This window comes from Labrus bergylta, chromosome 2, assembly GCF_963930695.1.
Source record: "Labrus bergylta chromosome 2, fLabBer1.1, whole genome shotgun sequence".
Lineage (NCBI taxonomy): Eukaryota > Metazoa > Chordata > Actinopteri > Labriformes > Labridae > Labrus > Labrus bergylta.
The window spans coordinates 28,175,678-28,200,169 of NC_089196.1; the positions used below are offsets into that span (position 1 = coordinate 28,175,678).

General features: G+C 38.3%; 1 protein-coding gene across 1 annotated transcript; it reads right to left on the minus strand.

Moving 5' to 3' along the window:
• Window positions 1–204: 204 nt before the first annotated feature.
• Window positions 205–11,945, minus strand: LOC110001163 (uncharacterized). The gene is made up of 7 exons (XM_065950770.1): window positions 11,922–11,945; window positions 10,374–10,442; window positions 6,190–6,243; window positions 5,410–6,042; window positions 5,265–5,312; window positions 2,686–3,876; window positions 205–2,532 (listed from the first exon to the last, which is right to left on the minus strand). The coding sequence occupies exons 2-7, from the start codon at window positions 10,390–10,392 to the stop codon at window positions 965–967; spliced, it is 3,513 nt and encodes a 1,170-aa protein (XP_065806842.1). The 5' UTR covers window positions 10,393–10,442; window positions 11,922–11,945; the 3' UTR covers window positions 205–964.
• Between the last annotated feature and the right edge of the window lie 12,547 nt (window positions 11,946–24,492).

The following is a 24,492-nucleotide window of genomic DNA, read 5'->3' on the forward strand; positions in this document are numbered from 1 at the left end:
TCATTTTAACCGGACATAAAAAGTACAATTTAGAAGTCAGCTTTAAAACTAAATCATGAAAGGCAGCAGCTGATTTGTGGGATAATCACTCTGTAGATAAGATGATATTCATATATCTTCTATTAAATGTAAGATCACATAGTAAGAATATTACTTCCCCATGATAAAGGCAACAACTGAAAATATATTGTTTTGTTCAGATTTTTTTAATTATCACAGACAGAAAAAAGAAAAACAAAACAAGTTTTACCTCAGAACATTTCTACAAAAATAAGTAAACTTGAAAAAATTACCAAAATATTTCCTTAAAATCCTTGATGTTCATTTTTTGAATAAATGAAATAACTTGAATGTGTATAACCAACTATAGGAAACGAAAAAACATATTTTACAATAAAAGACAAATTTTTTTAAAATACAAAGATCATAAAACCTGAAATTAATAATTACACAATCTGATTCAGATTGTGTTTGATTTATATCTAAACTGAATTGAGAAGTCAAACAGGAATCACTTCTTAGCAGGAACAGGCCTGTTTTACTGTATACACAGGGCGCCCTCTTGTGGCAGCATCTCTCTTACAATTTTCTACAGTATATAAAACAGCAAAAGATGACACCATTTTAGTTATGTTAAATGTTAGATGAAGTCACCGACTGAGTCAGATCAGCTTGGGTGGCGGATTTCTCCTGGCCAGAACACAGCGTCAGCAACGTCTGCATTTAAACATTTTCCTCCAAGGACGTCATGGTCCCAGTGTTTGGATGAGCACTTGTCCTTTTCATTAGGGCACAGGTATCATGTGTTTGTTTTACATGACATCACATCCATAAACTTTAGCAAGAACTAAGTTGCTGTTGGAAGTGTCTTTGTGGCGTTCTTGGACACTGGTCCAGCTAGACACAAAACTAAAACGGACGGTGTTCAATCAGCTAATGTCATAAGCCAGAGTTGATGGAACCATCAGAGGATGATACATTTGCTTTCGCATTTTTGTTTCATTTCATTTATTTCTTGTTCGTGCTTTTTCTTCAATTCCTCTCTTTCTTCTTTCAGATGTTTTTCGTTGCTTTTTGAGAGGTTTTGTAAAAGATTGTAATCTTTGTCACGTCTCTCTTCTGCCTCGTGCAGTTGTCTTTCTTGTCTTTGCTTCAACTCACACATTTCCTTCATGTGTTTCTCTGCCAGAGCATTGAAGTCCTTCGTGTATTTCTGTCTGAAATCATTGAGTTCTTCAGCTTGTTTTCTGGCCTCCACTTCATACTTATTCTTCATTTCCTTCATTTGTTTCTTGTAGTTTTCCTCCATATCACTTCTCTCCTTCTCCTCCTGTTCTCTTCTGTATTTGTCCTCTTCCTTTCTTTTCTTTTCATTAATCTCTCTTTCTTTTTCATATTCATCTTGGAGCTTTTTAAGTTTTGCTCGTTCCTCCTGTTGTCTCTGTTCATCTTCTTGTGTCCGTTTTGTCCACCATTCTCTTCTTTCCTTCTCCCAAGTCTCTTGTTGCTTTCTCATCTCTTCTCTAGTCTCCTCCAGCTTTTTGTCTGTGGTTTCCTTTGATTCTGATTCAGATTTTATCTGTTTCTCCAAAGCTGAGAGTTTCTGTTCCCATTCCTGTTTCTTAATTTCTTCCTCTTGCTCTCTTTTCCTGTTTTCTTCTTCTCTGTTTTGCTGTTCTTTCTTTCTCTCCTCACAGTCCTTGTTGATCCTCTCCTGCTTTTCTTGGAGTTGTTTTTCTCTCAGTTGTCGCTCCTTTTCAATTTCTATCCTCTGTTCTTCCATTCTTCTTTTCATTTCTTTCATTTCTTCCTCGTGTTTCTTTTGAAGCTCCTCCATCTCTCTCTTCATCTCTTCTTCCTTCTCCTTCAAGAGTCTCTCCGTTTCTTTCTTTATAGCGGCTTCAGCTTCTTGCAGCATCTCATTAGTGTAGCAGCTGCCTCCATTAGTTCTCACCATTTCTTCAATCTTGGTTATCAGCTCACTGACTTGAATTCTGTTTTGTTCCTCACAGTTATCAAACACATGGTATCTTCCTCCACAGTCAGCAAGGAGTTTTTTAAAGGAATCATCACATTCCTCTTCAAAGTATTCTTCAATGGACATGTTATCACGCTTTAATGAATCTCCTCCAGTTAGAAGAACGATGGTGAACTTTTCAGCATTCTTCCCAAAGCCTTTCTTGATGAGTTTTAATGTCTCCTTCTCCTCTGATGTAAATCTGCAGATGCTTAACACCAACAGGAAGACATGTGGTCCTGGAGCCAGAAGACTGATGCATTTAATCATCTCTTCTTGAACCTCTTCATGGGACAAAGTTGTGTCAAACAGACCAGGAGTGTCAACCACAGTGACAGGACGACCGTTCACATCACTTTGTGCTTTCTGACACAATTTGGTGATTGATGTTTGGGATGATTTGGCTTTAAATGTCTTTCCTCCTAGAATGGTGTTTCCTGAAGAACTCTTCCCATTGCCAGTCTTCCCTACCAGCACAATCCTGAGACTCTCTTCACTCAGCTTATCATCATCACCTGTGAAAAAAGAAGACCTAGAGTTACCTTTAATGCTGAACATTTATTTTGAACAATATAGAATTAAAGGTATGATTAACAATAGGTTGTTTATAAAAAAAATAAGTGAATTAGTATAATTTATGTTTACAAGTTAAAATAAATAATACTTACAGATGACTGGGTCTTTTGTTTTCAGGTTCTTCAGCTCAGCCTGTAGAGTTACGATCTTTTCTATTTGGGCATGTGCAAATGTTTGTGTTGTGAAGATGAATGATTTGGATTTATCTTTGTGCATCTTTTCCACCATGTCCAGCAGCTCTGGGATCTGCTGCTTGTCCCTGATGTTTAGAACCAAAGATCTTCCTCCACAGCTCTGAAGAAGCTCCTGGATGGACTTGGTTTCTTTTAGAAAGTTAACAACAGCTGGATCTGAGGGATCTGACTCAACAGTGAACAGCAACACAGTGATGTCATTGAATCGACTCCCAAATGTGTTCTTCATGGTCTCCAACTCTCCTTTGTCTTCATCAGTGAGTGGACCCACAGGTAGAACCAGGATGAAGGCACGGACGCCCTCAGGATCACAGAGAGAGATACACCTGAATGATTCCTTCATCACCTCCTCCTGAGGTTTTCCATACAGGGCAGGAAGCTCCACCAGGGAAACCCAATGTCCACACACCTCTCCCTGATGTTTAACACACTCTGATGAGCTGGAGACTGATTGAAGATCTGTCTGACCTAAAATGGCCTCAGCTGCTGAAGTCTTCCCTGCTCCTCTCCTTCCACACAGAACCAGGCTCAAAGCTGTTTTCATAAGACCAGACTTTGGGGTGACTGAATCCTCAATGACAGTGAGAAAGGTTCCTTTGTTTTCATGAAGAGTTTTCTTAATCTTTTGCATTAATACATCACGGTTGTTGTCAGCCATACTGTAGTGTCGTTCTCCACAGTCTTTAATGAGACTTCTAAAAGAGACACCTGTTTTATCCTCCTTATGTGTGCTTATGACCACTGAGTGTTTGAAAGCATCTTGACCAAACAAACTCAGGATGAACTTCAGTGTTTGTCTGTTCTCTTCAGTGAAATCAGAAGGTTTCACTAACAGCAGCACAACATTTGGTCCAGGAGGACAGAGACTCACAGCCTTCTTCATCTCTTCTCTCCGCTTCTCCAAAGAAACTCTGAAAACTTCTGGAGTTTTCACAACTGTAAGAGACTTTCCTCTCCATTCTCCACTCTGCACCACTTGTTTGGCTGAGGAAAGCTTTGTTTTAATGATTGAGCTGTGTTGTTCTTTTCCAGTGATAAAGTCTCCAAGTTTTGTTGTTTTGTCGTCTGTCCCCAGCAGCAGAATTCTGACTGTAATAGAAAAATAAAATGTAACGTGTAGAGAGACATTAAGTCATGCCACATGGTTAAACTAAAGCTTACACTCTGTTTTCCATATTTAGCTTTCAATGGTTTAATGAAAGGAAAACTCATAATCTTCATGTTAGCTTCTAATTAGCTTAATCAAGACAGTAACAGGAAAAAAAACTATGAACCATTAAATCAATATCTGTCTGTGTGTGTCTGTTCATACCTACATAATCATTATATATATTTATATTCCTCAACCTGTTTACAAACTGTTAAACCGTCACATTAAAACAGGAAGTATACAGTAATTTACATGTATGCTTCCTGATTTAATGTGCCCATAACTTTTACTTTATTACAGCATAACTTTTGCTAAGCAGTTTACATACATACATACAAATACACTTTATTACTGATTTAACTTCTGCGCTTCACAGTGCTGGACCTTGCATATATAAACTTACAGTGATTTTCTGTAATTTTACATACATTTGAACCCCCCAGCCATGGCCACGCCCTTTAACAAAACTTAAACTTTTAATACATTTTATTCTCCAAGGTATCTACGGTACAAAGACCAAATTGGGTTGGATCGGATAAAGCCTTCAAGAGGACTGATTTTGAATATGCACCCTGAAACTCATTTGTTCCTGCTGCCATCACCTTTTTAAACCACTAACTGTGTTGCCTCTGTTTCTTATCTATTATTTACTGTCCTTTCTATGTTGTTTGCTCATTTCGGGCTGTATGTATGTGTGTGTTTTACTGCTGACTGCAAAACAAATTGCCCTCTAGCAGGGATAATAAAGACAACCTTGAACCTTGAACCTTGAACCTTGTTCATGGCTTAAATAGGCATTATTTTAATTATACAACTCACTCTTTTGGTGAGTCTGGTGATGCTCCAGATTCCTTCCTGTTAAAAGGCAGTTTTTCCCTGCCACTGTTACTTTACTGTGCTCATGGTAGATTAATGTTGGGTCTTTGTAAATAATATAAAGAGTACGGTCTAGATCTACTATTTTTGTGTCTAAAGACAGCATTTGTTATGAATTGGCACTATACAAATAAAGATTGATTGATTGTAAATCAGTACAAAATGGCTCACCACCTTTTGCATTATGGGCATGGGCCCAAGTTGTTTTTTAGTGCGGGAGCTGAACTTTGTACTGCTCTCAGATAATATAGTCAAGTCTCTATTGGATTCCGGTTTCGCATTTTTGGATACAATATATTTATAATAATAATTAAAAAAAAAAGTGATTATAATTTCCCAAGTTTTCTCTAAAGGGAGATGAGTTTTGGGGGGATAAGGGTCAACCACAGTGGCGCCAATATTGTACTGGTCAGTAATAATAAAATGTGTCTATTTATGAAAGTTTACTTACTTTCCCCTGAGGGAGGGGGTGTCACCATGTTAGCCCAGCTAAAAATACCTGTAAAAAGATGACATCATTGACTATCAGCTTCATATTCTCATGAGATCAGTAATGATTTTGAGTTTAAACATTTTGATTAGAACAGATCTCTTACCAGAAGACATAACAGCATCCAGGATTCTGGGCCATGTTTCCTTTTGTTGTATTCTTTGTATATCATCCGTGGCATCCATGAACCCTTCACAGATGACATGCTCTCCATTGTGTTCTTTCACAATTTGACCCAAACGGGTCAACAGCTCTGGAAGTTCAAGGTTTGCCTCCGCCAAATATCTGTATCTACATTCTCTGATCATCTCTTTTAAGGGTTGATTTTGCAAATATATCTTAACACCACTTGAGCCCTGCTCTCTGGGTGTTGATATCAGTAACAGTGAATGATCAAATGACTGATCACTGAAGCGTTTAAGAACTCTACAGAATCTCTGTTTGTGTTCCTCTGTGAAGTCATCAGGCTGGAGAACCAACAGGAACACATGAGGTCCAGGATCAGAGAGTCTCACACATTCTGTCACATGTTCTGTCAGTTTGTCTTCAGAGATGGTGGGATGCAGCAGATCTGGAGTGTTGATAAGAACTATGTCTTTCTCCTTTATTTGTCTCCTGACTTTCAAAACGCTGTTTGGTTCTTCCTCAGTGTTGAACATCGTCTCTCCCAGTACGAGGTTCCCCACTGAACTCCTCTCAGACCAGCTGTTCCCCAGAAGAACAACCCTCAACTCAGACACTGTGGAAAGAAAAATTTAAACAGACTAACTGGCTATTTTTTTTAAATCCAGTTTTCATTCTTTATTTTGGGATTTGATTACCTACTGTTTTTACAGATGTGACCAAAACAGATATTCTTATACAAATGGATAGAAGTTTCACTCACTGTCAGGTGGCATCCATTCAATACTCCAACAGCGCCTCAGGGGATGCAGATCATCTATGATTGAAACAAGTACATTTTGTCATAGGTGTGCACAGTCTTTCATGACATTTTACACATAAATAAAGTAGAAGTCTACGGAGCCTGGGAGGTGACATGAACTCACACATTTTATAAAGCGTGCAAGTTATAACTTTAATAGCGGTAATTAAACAAACTAACTGGCGACAGTGCGACATAATATGATGTATGTGGTATAAAACTCTATATAAACCTTATAAACATGTAAAAAAACGGAGATGGACCGGACACGCATCTGGTGGAAGTTGGTCGTGAGTCATCTCCACTGTCAGGACCGGACATGATGTAGGCCTAGTTTGTTGTAGAAACGCTTGGAGACAACGGTAGATGACTATCTTTATCATCCAAAACAGCGGTAATAAGATTTAAGATTTACTTTTATTGATCCCTGCAAGGGGAAATTTCAGTTTTTACACTCTGTAGATCATGCAACACACACACAGGCTGAAATATACACACACATGCACAAACAGGATCCTATGGACATGCACTAATGGAGAGATGTCAGAGTGACGGAGCTGCCCACAGCAGGCGCTCCTGAGCTGGTGGTGGGGAGGGGGTTTGGTGCCTTGCTCAAGGGCACCTCGGCAGTGCTCAGGAAGTGATCTGGCACCTCTCCAGCTACCAGACCAACTTCCATATTTGGTCCACAACGGGACTTGAACCGGCGACCCTCCGGTACCCAACCCAAGTCCCTACAGACTGAGCGCTAAGCGTCTGCTAAGTGAATTGTAACATTGTGAATAAACCCACACAACTATCAAACATTCACATTCAGCTGGAAGTCCACAGCTAAAATGTCTTTCTATTTAAAGGTAAGTCTGTGTGTGTGTGCCTACATGTGTGTGTATTATTTATTGTTAGTCACTGCCTTTTTTTGCTTGATTTGTTTACCTCCGTGCTCTGAGCTTATGATGGTGAAATGTTCCTGTTTAATTATAATTCTTCATGTTCTGACAATAAAGAATAATTAAACCATAATTAACCATCTGGTTTCTTCATCTTTCACTCAGGAACAAAAATCAGCTTTTAAATGTATTATTATTTATATATCGACTGATATGAAATTGTTCATCTACCTGCCACCTTGGCCGGTGAGTCAAAAAGTTAATTTCGGACCCTGCCTGCACACCCTCTTGGTCCCCCCGTTCTGCCTCCTCCATGCTCCTCACCACACCTCCTTTCCGCCTATCATCAATGGGATCTCGAGCATTTAGCCGTACGGCCCCCCGTCTCTGGAACTCTCTCTCACAAACCATCCATGACATTAACTATCTCCCCACCTTCAGATCACAGCTCACAGCTGCTGTTTTTGTGTTTTTGTTTTTAAGTAGTTGATAGTGTTCGTGTTTTTTACTCTACTGCTGTGTCTGTAAGGTGACCTTGAGTGACATGAAAGGCACCCTTAAATAAAATGCATCATTATTATTATTATTATTATTATTATTATTATTATTATTATCATTATTATTATTATTATTATTATTATTATTATTATTATTATTATAGGTGAAAAAGTTTTGAACATGTTTTTAGATTTCTTTGTTTAAGGTCAAGATTTGGCCTGACATAATAATCGCTTGTTTTTATTATTAAAGCTAAAAATGCCTCTCCTTTTTAAGGCAGAGCCTCTGTAGGGTGACAGTTGGCTTTAAAAAGAAGTGGAGACGAGAAGTGGGAGGATTTTATACTTTTACAGGGTTTGTCCTGGCTCAGTATTACCTTATTTGACAGAAATCTGTGCATTTCCTGTTATTTCTGACCATTTTATAAATAATATTATCATTATGCTTAAGTTACTGAAATCCCAATTCAATCTGGTAAAGAATTTTTTTTAATTACAACAATGAAACATGGGAGGAGAGGGATTTTGAGGGAGAGGGGTGTAATGAGATTGGGAGAGGCGAGGTCACATCCTGCCAAAAGTACATTTATTTGAATTACTAAGGTATTATGTCAAATAATCACAGATTTAAGTCACAGATAATTTGGATCATTTGATCAGATCAGGAAATTGAGAAATAATAAAAATATATTTGCTGGCTCTAACGCAGCGCTGGTTGACAGTCTGTGTGGAGAAGTTCACAGACTACAGCTGGCTGACGTTACAGTCGTTAAGATATTGATTGTTGATAAAAGCAGACACGTTGGAATTGAACAGAGAAAAGTTGAACGTGCGTTCCCGACTCGGTCCATACGGATAGCGGATCAACCGGGTTCCGTTTCACGACAAGTCAACAGGTGTGTGCGGTGGTTGGTGTTCCGGTGTGTGTGTGCGCGTTTGCAGCCATGTATGTTGGTGTGTCTCGTCTCGGCGTGCCCCCCCCTGATGACCCGTCTGCAGACAGCAGAGGAGCAGGGACAAGTAGCCGCAGCTATACGTCATACGCGGTTTAGTATAGTTTTAACATGACTGTTGGGATAAATATTTACCGCCATGAAGAGCATTGCTCTTTGAAATTAACTCCAAACGGAAAATCAACCTGAATTTAGCGCTTGTGGGTGTCAGCGGAGCGGACGGAACCAATCAAAAGAAACGAACAGTCAATCAGCTGGCTATCCAGCGCGAGCCACATGCGTAAACGGATGAGAGGGGAGATGACTGCTAGAAGTCAGAGACGTCGTATTTAAGTTTTTGTTCTGCTTGTTCAACAGTCGTTTGATGTATTGATACTTTTAACATTCAGGGAGGATTTGATTTGCAATTTTCATCGTCTTTTTTTTCTTTTGGCGCTCTGGATTTTCCTTTGGCGCTGGGTAAAACCTCTTTGGGGGGCGCCAAAGAATTGTTTATGCAGGAAAAACCCTGTTTTATGCTTCTTACCCAAAATAACTTTGTATCATTTCTGTTTGTGTGTTTTCCCTCTTTAATAATTCACTTTGAGAACACACAGAGATGAGTTTGAACACATACTGGAGTTCATGTATTTTGAACACAGTTAGGTGGTCCAACGGCACAAGGTAAGAAAATAGCCCAATAACAGAAATAGAGCAAAATATTGAATGATGGAGGATTAAAAATATCAAATTAAAATGCACAAGGTAAGCTAAAACTATGATGACAAATAAAAGTTCAACTTTATTCAGAGATTTCAGACAATAGTGCCGTACAGTCTGAGAGTGAAATGATCACTTTATGAAGGAGTGCAGGAAAACTTCCTGTTGTGAAATATGTCAACAGAATGAAACATGAAAAATAGGCCTATTATATATATTAGGATGTCAAACCATCGTGAAGAGAGTTACTTAAGAGAAAGAGAAACTTACAAATACTAACTATGTCTGTCTTACATATATGCAAACATTGCTTTCATTATTTATTGACATTAATCTCTTTTAGTTTTGGAATGCAGGTAGACATAGAAACTTATTTTGTCCTAAAATATGAAAGAAGGCTAATTGCACTTATATGCTGCACTGTGATATTTTAAGAGGGAATTTTGAATGTCATATGTTTTTCTGAGAAGAAAGCCTTTACTACAGACTCAATCACCATTATATTTCTCTGCATTTAATTCACTATAGGGCTGCACGATATATTGTTACAGCATCGTCATCGCAATGTGAAGAAAAAAATACATATCCATCTGGAGCCGAAAAATATATTTGAGCCTTTCAATTAAGTTTATGTAGCCTGTCTAAGCCCAGTCACATTACTATTATATCTAAATGAGCATACATTTCTATATTTTACCACATTACATGCAACACCTCGCATAGTTAGAGCACCTTGCTCTGTCATCTAACCTGCTCAGGGTCGGGCAGAGCGAGAGGGAGCGGTGATGTGAGCGGAGAGGAGCAGGGACTTTGACAATTTGACAGTTTGATAACTATGTGCTAACGCAAGGGGAGAGTGGTTGGCCAAACAGCCAGGTGCACATTCATCCTTTATAAAGTTAAGGACATACACCAGACCCCTCTGTGTTTAGAATGATATATTGTATGTAGTGATGCATAAAATATATCTGCTCAAGAAAATAAAAAGTGTTAAGGCTGTTACTATTTCTTAAATCCAAGACTCACTGACCTGCTTAAATGTCTCAGTATCTCTTTTGGAGTCTTTAAACATGTAGACAGAGGATAAAACAGAGTCTGACTGGACTCACCTGCTGCTGCAGTCGCCATGATGTCATCAGAGACTAATTCCAATGGAAAGAATAGCTCTGTTTGAGAACCTAGAGAAAGGATTTAAAATATTTAAAAGGGGAACATGTACAGTAGCACATTACTCATTAGTAAAGAAATCAATGAGTGCAGACATCATTCATAGCAATTCCTGTAATATCACTGAATTCATATACTTGTAAAGTAGTTTAGCTCAAGTGATTAGGAAGGTGGTAGGAAGGCATTTCAGCAGACTTCATTTAAGTTAATAAAAACAAAAGTTCAAAGGAAAAAAGGTAAATTACCTCAAAACTAAATCAAACTAAGGCATAGGGCTGGACGATATGGACCAAAACTCATATCTTGATATTGTTTAGCTGAATGGCGATACTCGATATATATCAATATGTATTTTATTAACAATGAAAACACATGGAAAATAAACTATCTGTTTGTGAATTTAAAAATTAATATTATAAAATAAAAATGTTCCTTAAATACAATAAAAGAGAGAGAGAGGTGAGATGAGAAAAAGGTGACCTGGCACCTCTATCACATTATTTTAATGTAACATAAACTATATCAATATTTACGATATTCTCTTACCCTATATCTTGTTTGAAAATATATCGATATACTTTAAAAACTCAATATATTTCCCAGCCCTACTAAGGCATGTGTCAAAGGCCTCACCTCTCTTTCAGCAATAGCAAACTTTTCCTGGCTTTATAGACTGCCACAATAACAAATTAGCTGCAGCTTGGTGTAACATAACTCAAAGGGTGGGTGTACACTTTTCTCTGAAACCAAAGAAATCAACATGAACCCTAAAATGAACCTTAGCTCATTAACCCAACCCAATTAACTTTAAACATTAAATTATAAATTATCAGTAAAGAATACAGTCTCTCATGTTCATATCAGTTATGTTGGTTATCTCTGTACATTGGAGTAAGGTTGTAGTGTTGTGTTTAATAACTCGCATATAATGGATTTTTCATTATGTCCTTTATTTTTATGATTACGGAAAACCACACAAATATTTTCCTGTCTGAATAATAAATGCAGCACAGTGTGTGAATCTGAAGATTAATCCATCTCAGGTGTATTTTTACTGAAGCCCCATAGCGAATACACCAGCAAACTGTAAGTGGTAGTTCAGCAAATCTCACCTACTGATTTTTACAACATCGAACTGCCGCCATGAAAGCTGCCTGAATGATTGTTACAAACTTCTCAATAAATCACCTCAGCTCAGAGAATTTTTTAGAAAAATGTATTAAAACCTCAAACCAAAATACCACACAAATCTTTTTTCAAAATGTTGTTTGTAATATAATAAATTCACTTTCAATATGAGCTTGCTGACTTGTAGGAGGAATAGAGCAGAAACAGCAGAAACAGCAGAAAAGTTTTCATGGATCTCCTACTAAGAATTGACAATAAAATGTATATAATCTTAGTAAAACTTTATCTGATAACTTTTAAACTATACAGGTAACATTAGGCTACTTGTTCATTTTTGAGTATCTAGTTTTCTGGTAACTCACCTGATGAATTTCTTGCTGCGACACAAAAAATAATTGAAAGTGAAACGAGAGTGGAGTTGAGGGTAGAACATGAGCTCGTGATTATTTGTATAATGTAATTGGTTAAAAATGTGTCAGTCAGAGTAACTGAACTGGGACTCTGTTCTTATTGGCTGTGTCAGTTATGTCGACTACCGATTGGCTATGGAAAACAAGTCCCACCCCTTCCTGGTAGCAGCCAACAGGAAGGAGGCACTTTTACAGCAGCCGGCTGTTGCTGTCGACAGGAAGAAGTTCACACACAAAATGACTTGTTTATATAAATTATGTATTCCGAACATGTAAATGACTACTTTTGAAACTGAGGTATAACTGGTTTTATTAAAGTGCAAGATCTGAGCACTTTATCTTAGTCTAACACACTGATGAACTGAATCTGTTTGTGAGGGGGAATCAAGATCAACTCTTCAGTTCCCTTAACTTGAAGAAAAGTACAACACTTATGGGATCTTATATAGTGGCTGAAAGCACACGTATAACTCCAGCAAGACATTTAGTTATAGTGATAACTCTGGACCAAAACTCATATCTTGATATTGTTTAGCTGAATGGCGATACTCGATATATATCAATATGTATTTTATTAACAATGAAAACACATGGAAAATAAACTATCTGTTTGTGAATTTAAAAATTAATATTATAAAATAAAAATGTTCCTTAAATACAATAAAAGAGAGAGAGAGGAGGAGCAGGGTTAAGAGAGACAGACAGTCAGTCATCATCAGTGGGATGAGAAAAAGGTGACCTGGCACCTCTATCACATTATTTTAATGTAACATAAACTATATCGATATTAACAATATTGTCTTACCCTATATCTTGTTTGAAAATATATCGATATATCTTAAAAACTCAATATATTTCCCAGCCCTACTAAGGCATGTGTCAAAGGCCTCACCTCTCTTTCAGCAATAGCAAACTTTTCCTGGCTTTATAGACTGCCACAATAACAAATTAGCTGCAGCTTGGTGTAACATAACTCAAAGGGTGGGTGTACACTTTTCTCTGAAACCAAAGAAATCAACATGAACCCTAAAATGAACCTTAGCTCATTAACCCAACCCAATTAACTTTAAACATTAAATTATATTCTACTAATAACTCAAATAGGCAAGAAATAAAAAAACAAAGACAACATAACTCAAGATAAACACTACAGTCGATTTGCCCCAATGATGTCAGTGATAACATCATCAATCTCATAAATACCCAGGAAGTGCTGAACCAGCCCCTTTAGCTGCAGGACCACATGGGGAACTGAACAAAAGAATAAATAAAGGTAAGTATCCGATAAAGAGAACAACAATTATATTGTGCAAATCCTGAAACTAAATAAAAATTGACTGAACTAAATCAAAGCTGTGTGTTTGCTTTTACTTACTTTGTACTTTGGTATGAACTGTAACATAATGCTTACACAAACAAACCCAGGATAGTAAGTGCTGCAATGTTACACAAGCAAAGGTCAATTATCGCAAAATGAACAACTTTAGAGAATTATGTGATTTGATATGAATGAAGATTTGAGTGACAGGTGGGAAAAAGTGAAGAGTCTCACAGTCTCTGCTTAGTTCTGGGCATGAATTACATTAAGCTTATAGAAATAGCTGAATATTCACGCTGATTGTTATGAAGATTGCATATCCTTTCATGCATTTCTACTTGTTCTTTTATATTACTCTTATATGCCTTAGTCTATCTGTCGCGCCTACTGTGCATTGCTGTTGGCCAGTCAGCTGTCCCTTAGTTCTGTAAAAGATTCAAGTTATTTAGCTCTCCATCGTTTGGACAGTTAGAACATGTCTGTGTTCATAGAGTTTGTAGGTTTTCTTTTCATTTCATATAGGAGTGGACATTTGAAATGAAAGCTTATACTCATTAGCCAGGATAGTTCCGATTGTATGAGCAAATGCAAAGTACAGCGAATGATTACAGGCGAGAAGCAACAACTGTATGTAATGTGTGGCAATGGTGTACTGATATAAAATGTTAATTTCTCAGGTATTCAGAGGGACTAGTAAAGAGGCGCTCCTCAAGTGTACCTTTAATAAACATTAGCATGCAGGTGTGACTGTAACTTCAATAGTGCTGCCCAGTATCTATTCATCTTCTGTATTTATGTTCATATAAATACATGAAGGAAGTTATTTTTATGAGAACTGATATTTACAGTATTTTTTGCCATCGCGATGTTAGGTCAGTAAAGAATACAGTCTCTCATGTTCATATCAGTTATGTTGGTTATCTCTGTACATTGGAGTAAGGTTGCAGTGTTGTGTTTAATAACTCGCATATAATGGATTTTTCATTATGTCCTTTATTTTTATGATTACGGAAAACCACACAAATATTTTCCTGTCTGAATAATAAATGCAGCACAGTGTGTGAATCTGAAGATTAATCCATCTCAGGTGTATTTTTACTGAAGCCCCATAGCGAATACATCAGCAAACTGTAAGTGGTAGTTCAGCAAATCTCACCTACTGATTTTTACAACATCGAACTGCCGCCATGAAAGCTGCCTGAATGATTGTTACAAACTTCTCAATAAATCACCTCAGCTCAGAGAATTTTTTAGAAAAATGTATTAAAAACTCAAACCAAAATACCACACAAATCTTTTTTCAAAATGTTGTTTGTAATATAATAAATTCACTTTCAATATGAGCTTGCTGACTTGTAGGAGGAATAGAGCAGAAACAGCAGAAACAGCAGAAAAGTTTTCATGGATCTCCTACTAAGAATTGACAATAAAATTTATATAATCTTAGTAAAACGTTATCTGATAACCTTTAAACTATACAGGTAACATCAGGCTACTTGTTCATTTTTGAGTATCTAGTTTTCTGGTAACTCACCCGATTAAATTCTTGCTGTGACACAAAAAATAATTGAAAGTGAAACGAGAGTGGAGTTGAGGGTGGAACATGAGCTCGTGATTATTTGTATAATGTAATTGGTTAAAAATGTGTCAGTCAGAGTAACTGAACTGGGACTCTGTTCTTATTGGCTGTGTCAGTTATGTCGACTACCGATTGGCTATGGAAAACAAGTCCCACCACTTCCTGGTAGCAGCCAACAGGAAGGAGGCACTTTTACAGCAGCCGGCTGTTGCTGTCGACAGGAAGAAGTTCACACACAAAATGACTTGTTTATATAAATGATGTATTCCAAACATGTAAATGACTACTTTTGAAACTGAGGTATAACTGGTTTTATTAAAGTGCAAGATCTGAGCACTTTATCTTAGTCTAACACACTGATGAACTGAATCTGTTTGTGAGGGGGAATCAAGATCAACTCTTCAGTTCCCTTAACTTGAAGAAAAGTACAACACTTACGGGATCTTATATAGTGGCTGAAAGCACACGTATAACTCCAGCAAGACATTTAGTTATAGTGATAACTCTGGACACCATGGGCCACCATTTATGCCACATGGGAAGAATTCACATCACAGAGACTAAATATCTTCATCCACAGCCATGAAGTTACAAAGACTCAGAAGAGAAATAAACACTTTAAGAATACATTAAGAATAAAGGGTGTCATTGCCCAAAGTAACCACAAGAGGGTGTCAGCGCTCATCTTTGTCAAGTACTGATTTGTTTGTTGTCTCTGACATACTCCATCTGTTGTTTGTTTGTAAATGTATACATGGTCTGGGTGGACTCTGGAACCAAATTGCCCTCAGGGATAAATAAAGTTTCTAAGTCTAAGACCTTTTGGCTGTAGTTCAATCCAATACTTTCTGACTTCAACATTTCAATTCTATCCAAAAATAATCTGAAGTCATTAGATTGAAGATAGGTTTGTCAGATTCAGAGTCTTTATCAGTCACTGTGTTGTGTGAGTGAACAGAATGCTGTTCGACTAGTTTAGGTCAGATGCTTTGAACTGGATAACACCCCACAAGAGGAACTAATTACATTCTCATCACTGGCAGAAACTATCACCTTGCTTAGTTGTTTAATCAGTCCTACTGATCATAAGTTAACCTTTTTTATTTGTTGGTAAATCCTTAGGCTAAGTTTAAATCTGACTGATAGGTCATCACCTCAAGAGGAATAAAAACCATATCAATGGGCTGAACACATGGGGTGCAGGTTACTTCAGGAAAAGTATTCATGGATCACTGTTTTTAGATCAGTTACTGTGATAGGATCTTAACAGCAGACTTACAGGAGGACGCTTTGTGATGTTGACCTAAAAGGCCTACTATCTGAATGTTTTATTAGAGTTCGGTCATTAGAGTAGGTGTTGATGAGATTTAACAATAAATTTAATGTAATCTTAGTAATATGTTATCTGATAACCTTTAAATTATAGAGGTATTCTATTATTACTTGTTCATACTTGTGTATCTAGTTTTCGTCAAGTTAATTAACCCCTTGAATTTCTTGCTGCGACAGAAAAAGGATTCAAATAATAATAATAATACATTTTATTTAAAGGCGCATTTCAAAACTCTCCAGGTCACTTTACAAAGCAGAGATAAAAACAGCAAAGTAACAACACAACGATAAAATTAACATTAAAACCACAAAAAAAACACAAATGCACAGGATGTAAAGGATTTCTGAGACCGGATGGAGAATGATCAGACTGACTATGCCAGTTGAAAAAGATGTGTTTTGAGATAAGATTTGGAAAGAGAGTCGATATTACGGATGTGTGGTGGGAGGGAGTTCCAGAGGTGGGGGGCAGAGCAGCTGAAGGCCCTGGACCCCATGGTGGACAGGTGGGCGGGTGGTGCAGTGAGTTGAATGGAAGAAGAAGACCTGAGAGTGCGGGTAGGTGTGTTGATGTGCAGGAGTTCAGAGAGGTAAAGCGGAGCGAGGTTGTGGATGGCCTTGAAGGTGAGGAACAGAATTGTGAAGGTGATGCGATGTTTAACCGGGAGCCAATGAAGCTGCTGTAGAACAGGAGTGATGTGATTACCAGAGGGCGTTCTGGTGATGATGCGAGCGGCAGAGTTCTGGACCAGTTGAAGTTTGTGGATGGACTTGAGAGGGAGACCAAAGAGAAGGGAGTTGCAGTAGTCAAAACGGGATGTTATCAAGGTGTTGACGAGGATGGCGGTACTGTTTGGGAGGGAGGGACGGGCGGAGGCGATTAATGTTACGAAGATTGAAATAAGCAGACCGGGTGACATTATTGATGTGAGCTTGGAATGATAGTGTTCTGTCTAGGATGACACCCAGACTCTTAACCTGAGGGGAGGGAGAAACTGAGGAGTGGTTAATAGCCAGAGAAAAACTGTCGAGTTTAGAGATTGTTGATTTGGTGCCGATGATGCCTGAGGTTTCTGCACTGTAACTGCATTGAGAGATGACAATAGACTTACCTGACAGTCTACCTACGTAGGAGAAGAAAAACATGGATGTACATACCCATTAGTAGCCCAGAGTCTAACCCTGTAAGAGATCAAGAGATGGTCTTCCCATCTTGGGCATTCCAAGTCTCCGAGAGCAATAGCATGATTTACCTGCATGTGGTTTGTCTATGACGACGAGGTGATGTTGCTTCCACTGTGATCAAATATAGTAAATATGTAGACCTTGTCAGAAAGTTACGAAGCCAGGTTTAATCTACGATCAAAACTGAAGAATAAGTGATAAGAGGAATGGGAAAAAGTAGGTATGAGTATGAAAGTATGAATTACATAAACACTGAGGTGAGAAGAAATATTCAACTGCAGCTCCTTTAACAGAAATGAAAAAAAATATCTGGAGAAAAAGCCAGTTTAAATAGACAGTGCGCCCTCTTGTGGCAGCGCAGGCACTTTATGTAATCATACAACTTCAAGATTTGGTGAAGCAACAGGTCAATCACTTACTGAAGTCTGTTGTTTTTTAAATACACAATATGAATCAAATGTTGTCTGTGAAGTCATAATTTATCATATTTAACTCATCTGATGAATAGTTTACATGATTTTGTTTTTCATTATAAACGGTGGTATTATAAAGGAGAGATAACCTGGTGTCTGAGATGTAAACAAAAAAAATGGCAGACAGCAAAGGGCTCTTTATAACAAAACTATGCAGAGAAAAACAGATTTAAGAAAGCATTGATATTATCTACAGACTCAATATGTCAGCTAACATTGAGCAAAGCATATGGTACTCTGATATATAATGCTTTTAGTACCAAATAATAAAAAAGGACATACAAAAGATCATTGTTAGACATTAAATGTTTGTTATCAAATTCACGATATATCACGATAATGTTTGTTATCAGATAAGGTTTAGTAGAGAATACATTTGCCTAGTTTCTCTAGTCCTGAAGGTTAAACTCAGCGTCTTTGAGTATTTAGAAAAGCGCTATATAATCTAATTTATTATTATTATTATTATTATTATTATTATGAAACTGAAGTTAATTAAATAAAGTTATACAAGTTTGGAGGTATAAAACCACCTCAACATAAAAAGAGAGCTGCTATACCAACCACCAGGAAAGTAGTACTAAATAAATAAAACAACTTACCAAACACCACACACGTTTTTCATCTTTCTTCCTCGGCCGTCTCTTTCTGCAAAAGTTATTCCTCCATGTAGTCTGGTTCATAAAGGTTTCCTTTAGTCTCCAACGTTATCGACACCTTGATGATCCTTCATGATTTGAGTTTCCTTCATTAATTGTCTTTTCTTAAAGCTGCCTAAGATGTCAGGTCGTTTACCTTAAAGTCTCTGTAGATTTGTTTCATGGTCTTCTTGTAGGACCCCTACCTGTTATATGAATCACTCATGAAACTGCTTTCCCCTTACAGTAGAGAACAGGTTTAGTGCTTATGGGGGTTGCCTCCGTTTAACGCAATTAGCATGTTTACACAGCGGTAATTCATTTTTGCGGTTATAGCGACAGCCCTCGTTACAACATATTTTTAATAGTAATTTTTACAAATCTTTAACTTTACTTCTTTGAAGGTTATTGTAAAGTTGAAGGCTTTCTGATTATATTCATTCTACAATTCCTGAATACATTTATATAATACACGTCTAAAAAAAAGAGGACCAGATATTTGGGATTAAAAAAACGCTAAAGTAGTGATAAAGAGCAAATTGTCAACCTACCTCCATCTGTTTTTAGCCGGTCAGCGGCGCCATCTTGTGGAGCCCCTGCAGAGTTGACTCAGTCAACCCAGAATTTGAATCCAGTCTCCCGTTAACTGTCGATCTATCACAAATTTATTCACATTTACTTTTTGTAAAAGACTCAGTGATCATATCGATTGTGTTAAATATGATTAAGTCAAGCAGTATCTCACACGAGACATTCTGCTGCAGCTCGGATTTAAAACTCATCATGCCATCAATACAGACATGCTTCCAGAAGAAATTCTCCGGGATAACTCAGTCAGCCAAGACAACTCCGCTCACAAAAATAACAAGGTAACCAGGAGGGGAAAGAGAAAGGGAGGAATCAGAGCCAGGCTTAAACGGGAGACATGTAAACAACGGCCGCTTCCATCTATCATCCTGGCTAACGTACGCTCCCTCCGTAATAAAACGGACGAGTTACAGGCCAACATTAACCACATGCATGAGTACAGGACTGCCTCTGTTCTTGCTTTTACTGAGACGTGGTTAAATAAGAACAACGATGATAACACGCTGCACGTTGATGGTTTCCGCCTCTTTAAGACTTGATCGAGACAGTGAGCTCACTGGGAAACAACATGGCGGCGGCGTGTGTCTTTATGTAAACACACGCTGGTGCTCGACGATCGTCATGAGGGAGAAACTGTGCACCTCGGACATTGAGCTTCTGGCTGTCTCCCTTCGCCCTTTCTATCTCCCCAGAGAATTTCCACAGCTTTTTCTCATCCTGGTTTACATCCACCCCAGAGCTAACGCAGCCACAGCCACTGAACACGTCACAAACTTAATTAAATAAACTGGAACTCATATCACCGGACTCTCCCAAATTCATCTTGGGCGATTTCAACCATTGCTCTCCTGAAAAAGCACTAAAAGGCTACCAGCAGTACATTACATGCAGCACCCGCCTGGGGAAGACACTGGATAAATGCTATGGTTCAGTTCCTAACGCATACAGATCTGTTGCTCTCCCCCCTCTTGGCTCTGCTGACCACCATGCCATCCTGCTTGCTCCAGCATATACTCCTATAATAAAGAGGGTTAAGAAAGTTGTTAAGAACATCAAGCAGTGGACCAACGAAAGCATTCTTACACTACAAGGATGCTTTGAATCCACTGACTGGGATAACCTCTTTGCCCCCTCCAACAACATTAATGAGCATGTGGACACTGTTTCATCGTACATCTCCTTCTGTGTGGACAACATCATCCCCTCCAAAACAGTCACAATCTTTCCCAACAATAAACCTTGGATCACCAAAGAGCTCAAGGAGGTCGTCAACAAGAAGAAAAGGGTCTTCTTCACCGGCTCCGAAATGGAGAAAAAGGAGGTAAACAGAGAAGTCAAGCACGCCATAAAAACTGCCAAACTCAAGTACAAGAACAAAGTGGAGGAAAAATTCACACAGGGGAACCTCCACTCAGCTTGGCAGGGCCTCAAAAACATGGCTACTGTGAACACTGCTGCTACCAACATCAAAACCATCGAGGTTTCAGGCAGCAGCTCTACTTCTCTCCTCTACGATCTCAACTCATTCTACACCAGATTCCAGAAGGACAACACCACACAGCTGGAAGGAACAGTGTCCATGCTCAAGCCCAGTGACTCTGCACTCACCTTCAGCAGAGAGGATGTGGTGAGAGCCCTCAGGAGGACAAGGGAGAGCAGCTCACCTGGTCCAGACAACATCAGTGGCCGCATCCTGAAGCACTGTGCCGAGCAGCTAGGGGGCGTGTTTCAGACCCTGTTCCAGAGCTCTATGGACAGCAGCACAGTCCCCCAGCTGTGGAAACAGTCCACAGTTATCCCCATCCCCAAGAAAAGCCACGCCAAATCACTGGACGACCTCAGGCCTGTGGCCCTCACGTCTCTGGTGATGAAGGCCATGGAGAGGATCGTAAAGCAACACATCATCAGAGAAACCGACTCCCAGATGGACCCGCTACAATTTGCTTATCGTGCAGGCAGAGGTGTCGATGATGCAAAAACATTCATAATAGACACTGTTCAAAAACACCTGGAGCACCCCAACACCTCAGCCAGACTCCTGTTTGCAGACTTCTCCTCTGCATTCAACACCCTGCAGCCTCACATCCTGGCTGACAAACTTTCAACTTGCTTCAACACCTTCTCCAACCTCCAACACACCTCAACTGGCTCCCCTCAGGGCTGCGTGCTCTCACCTCTGCTCTTCATCCTCTACACTGATGACTGCAGAACCACACAGCCAAACTGTCATTAATTTATCATTTAGTATTTGCCTACTTGCACATAGCTCTGTATATATATATTTATTTCTCGTTTAATGCACATAGTTCTGTTTACATCTGGTCACTACTGCACATAGTTATGGTTACATCTGTTTACGTCTGTTAGTCCGATCACTGCCCACTTTTATCTACTCTTTTATATTTTGTATTTTTAAGTTAAGTTTAAGCTTTAAGTTGTATTTAAATTGACACTTTATATTTAGGTTAAAATGTTTCGTTTACTTGCACTGTTGTTAATTTACTGCTCTGTGTGCCTTTGAATTGCCCCCCGGGGACAAATAAAGTTTTTTGAATTGAATTGAATTATTTTTGACTCATCGTACCTAGCTTGATTTTCTTCTATGACTCACGTCGCTTCAGAACAAATCTCCGAGGAGTATCTTCAAGTTAACTTGTAAACAGAAGTTGACTAAAGATTTCTTCTGTAGTTTTTCTTTAGTTTGTGCCGCTGAAATGACGTTTAAATTCCCTCTTCTGTGGTAATCAAGCTGTTGAGAGTTGAGAGGAGTCGGTTGGCTAGCTGGCTCAAATGTGCCGATCTACGGAGTTGGTCGCATAGCAACCGGCAGAGATTTCGGGAGGGGGATGTTGGACAGAATGGACACTTGACTTTCTGAAATGTGTCCGCTTTTTGTTTGAATAATATACACTATTAATGGTTAAACATTATAATAATCGCATATGGATGAGAGCAGTCTATATATTATACCTATTCTACGAGGCAGGTGGACAGAGTGGTACCGACCCCCCCCCCACCTTCCCCCTTCAGGTGGATCCGTCCATGAAGCTTTAGAAGTGATAACAGATACAGTCCACCTACAAAGACACAAATTGCAAATCTCATTCTCTTTTTTGCAAAACTCTAAACACTTCTCGCTTACTACATGATGGTACACCTGTGAAGCATAATGGTAACAGGTGACAGAAGTTAAACACAAATACAGCACAGTTTTCACAGTTTACACACAACGACTAAAATCTGAATGTGTTGCTAATGATGTAATTAAGCCAACATAAGCCATTTCAGAGTGCACACCTTAAATTAATACAATCTGAGAGTTAGATGAGGAAGAGACAATATTGCCTGTGATGTGGATGAAGACCTCCGGCCTGATCAAACAGAAAGGCACGATGCTGAGGCTGAATGAAAAATCACACATAGGCTATGCAATATGTAAACTGTGACTGAGTTTTGAAAACAATACAAGACAAAAAGACTCCTGCACAATGTCGTCTGCACTTGCGGATCTTCAACAGGTTGATTCTGATGATTAATCAACCTCTCTCACAAGTCTGCTGTAAGCGCTTCAGAGACCACACCTCTACTAAATGGAGGTAAGATGGTCCATTGTTTCTTTTTTCTGTAATTTGTCTCCATTACAGCGCAAAAAGTCAAAGTCATCTTTATTGTCAATTTTTCCATAAGTGCTGGACACACAGAAAGATCAAAAAAAAGGTTTCTCTCTGAACCACGGTGCAAGCTCAGTATAAAATGATTTTAAAAATCTAATACAAAAATACCAAATATAAGGATTAAAAACAATATACAAAAGTACAAGAACAACAACAAATGTGCATGGACATGAAATTAACATATAGATAAATATAAGTCACTAACTTAGTGAAAGAATTGTAAAAGTTGTGATGTATTACTGAATATTCAGTGAGCTTCCATCCATAGTTTTGATTAATCAACCTGTTGAAGTTCGGAGTACTAAAGTGAAGCAATAAAGTACAATGCAGACGACAGAGTGCGGGGGTCATTTTCTATTTTGTTCGTCGACATCTCTCCTATGCACCTGTCCAGGTGTGCAAAAGGTTTTCTTTATCAATATTTATCTTGGAAAACTGAACTGCAATTTCAGTAATTGTATCATTTATTTTTATTAATGTTTCTTACTTGCTTCCTAAATAATTAAAAAATAATAATTCAGGAGCGATCCCTAACCACCAGGTTTGTTTTTTGGATGTAGTGTGTGACGTCTGCTCTGTGGTGTTTTTATTTTGACTGCTGTGTGTATGATGTGAAAACAGTGTGTGATTGTGGCACAGAAAAAACTGCTTTCATGTGATTGTTTGAGTCTGTCAGAAGAATCAGAGGTTTTGTGAATGTATTTCAAAACTGGGTTTTCTGTTCATCGTTTTGATTAAAGGGAGGAAGGTTTCAAGAAGTGTGTCTTTCTGTAGCATTTGTGAAAAACTGTATTATGCTGTTGATTTTGAGTTTTCCTGTAGGCTTACGGTTACCATTAACTCTGTGAATGTCCTCAAGTAAAGGTGACGACACTGAGACTGTACTCAGCGACGTCATGTCCATGCATTTTTTTTTTTAAATCGGAGGATTTTTTTTTGTATCACAAAAAACATCAACAAATCACAAAACAGAGAAGGACATTAACCTCTAACAGGAAAGCCAGGTACCTTCAGGTGACATGAATTGTTGCTGATTGGATGAACGCACTGTTCTCATCAGTTAGTGAAGATGATATTGTGGTCATTTCAGTTGGAAAAAATAAAAACATGTGGTTCATCCTTTTGCTGAAAACAAGACAATATCAAGGAGAGTTTCCTCATTAATAAGAGCTGCAGAGTTATCCTGATCACTTCCAGGTGTATTTCAGGATGTCAGAAGTCGAGTTAGACAGACTGCTGCCTTCTACTGTAACCACACATTAAAACATAATTGATCCTGAACACTGAGACAAAAAGAGATGGAGGCAGAAACACAGAAAATCAAACCTGTTCTGAAAAAGAAAATGATGAAAAACTTTCTGGGTCAGTGTGCAAACATGATTTACACAACATGAGATCCTTTTTTTCAAACCAGTGGCAATTTTGGATATAAAAGAAAACAGACTTTGTGTGCAGAAAGCCTTCACTCAGAAACGTAAAACATGTTTGTAAATGTCGTGTCTCTAAAGCTAGAGCTTTATGTTTCTCAGAGACTTGTTTATAACGTGGCTACTATTGACTGATTCATTTTAACCGGACATAAAAAGTACAATTTAGAAGTCAGCTTTAAAACTAAATCATGAAAGGCAGCAGCTGATTTGTGGGATAATCACTCTGTAGATTAGATGATATTCATATATCTTCTATTAAATGTAAGATCACATAGTAAGAATATTACTTCCCCATGATAAAGGCAA

Coding starts and splice junctions, on each gene's coding strand:
- LOC110001163 (XM_065950770.1), bottom strand. Junction 5,313..5,409: donor GGATGCTGTTATGTCTTCTG/GTAAGAGATCTG, acceptor ATCTTTTTACAG/GTATTTTTAGCTGGGCTAAC. Junction 3,877..5,264: donor ACCCCCTCCCTCAGGGGAAA/GTAAGTAAACTT, acceptor TTTCTATTACAG/TCAGAATTCTGCTGCTGGGG.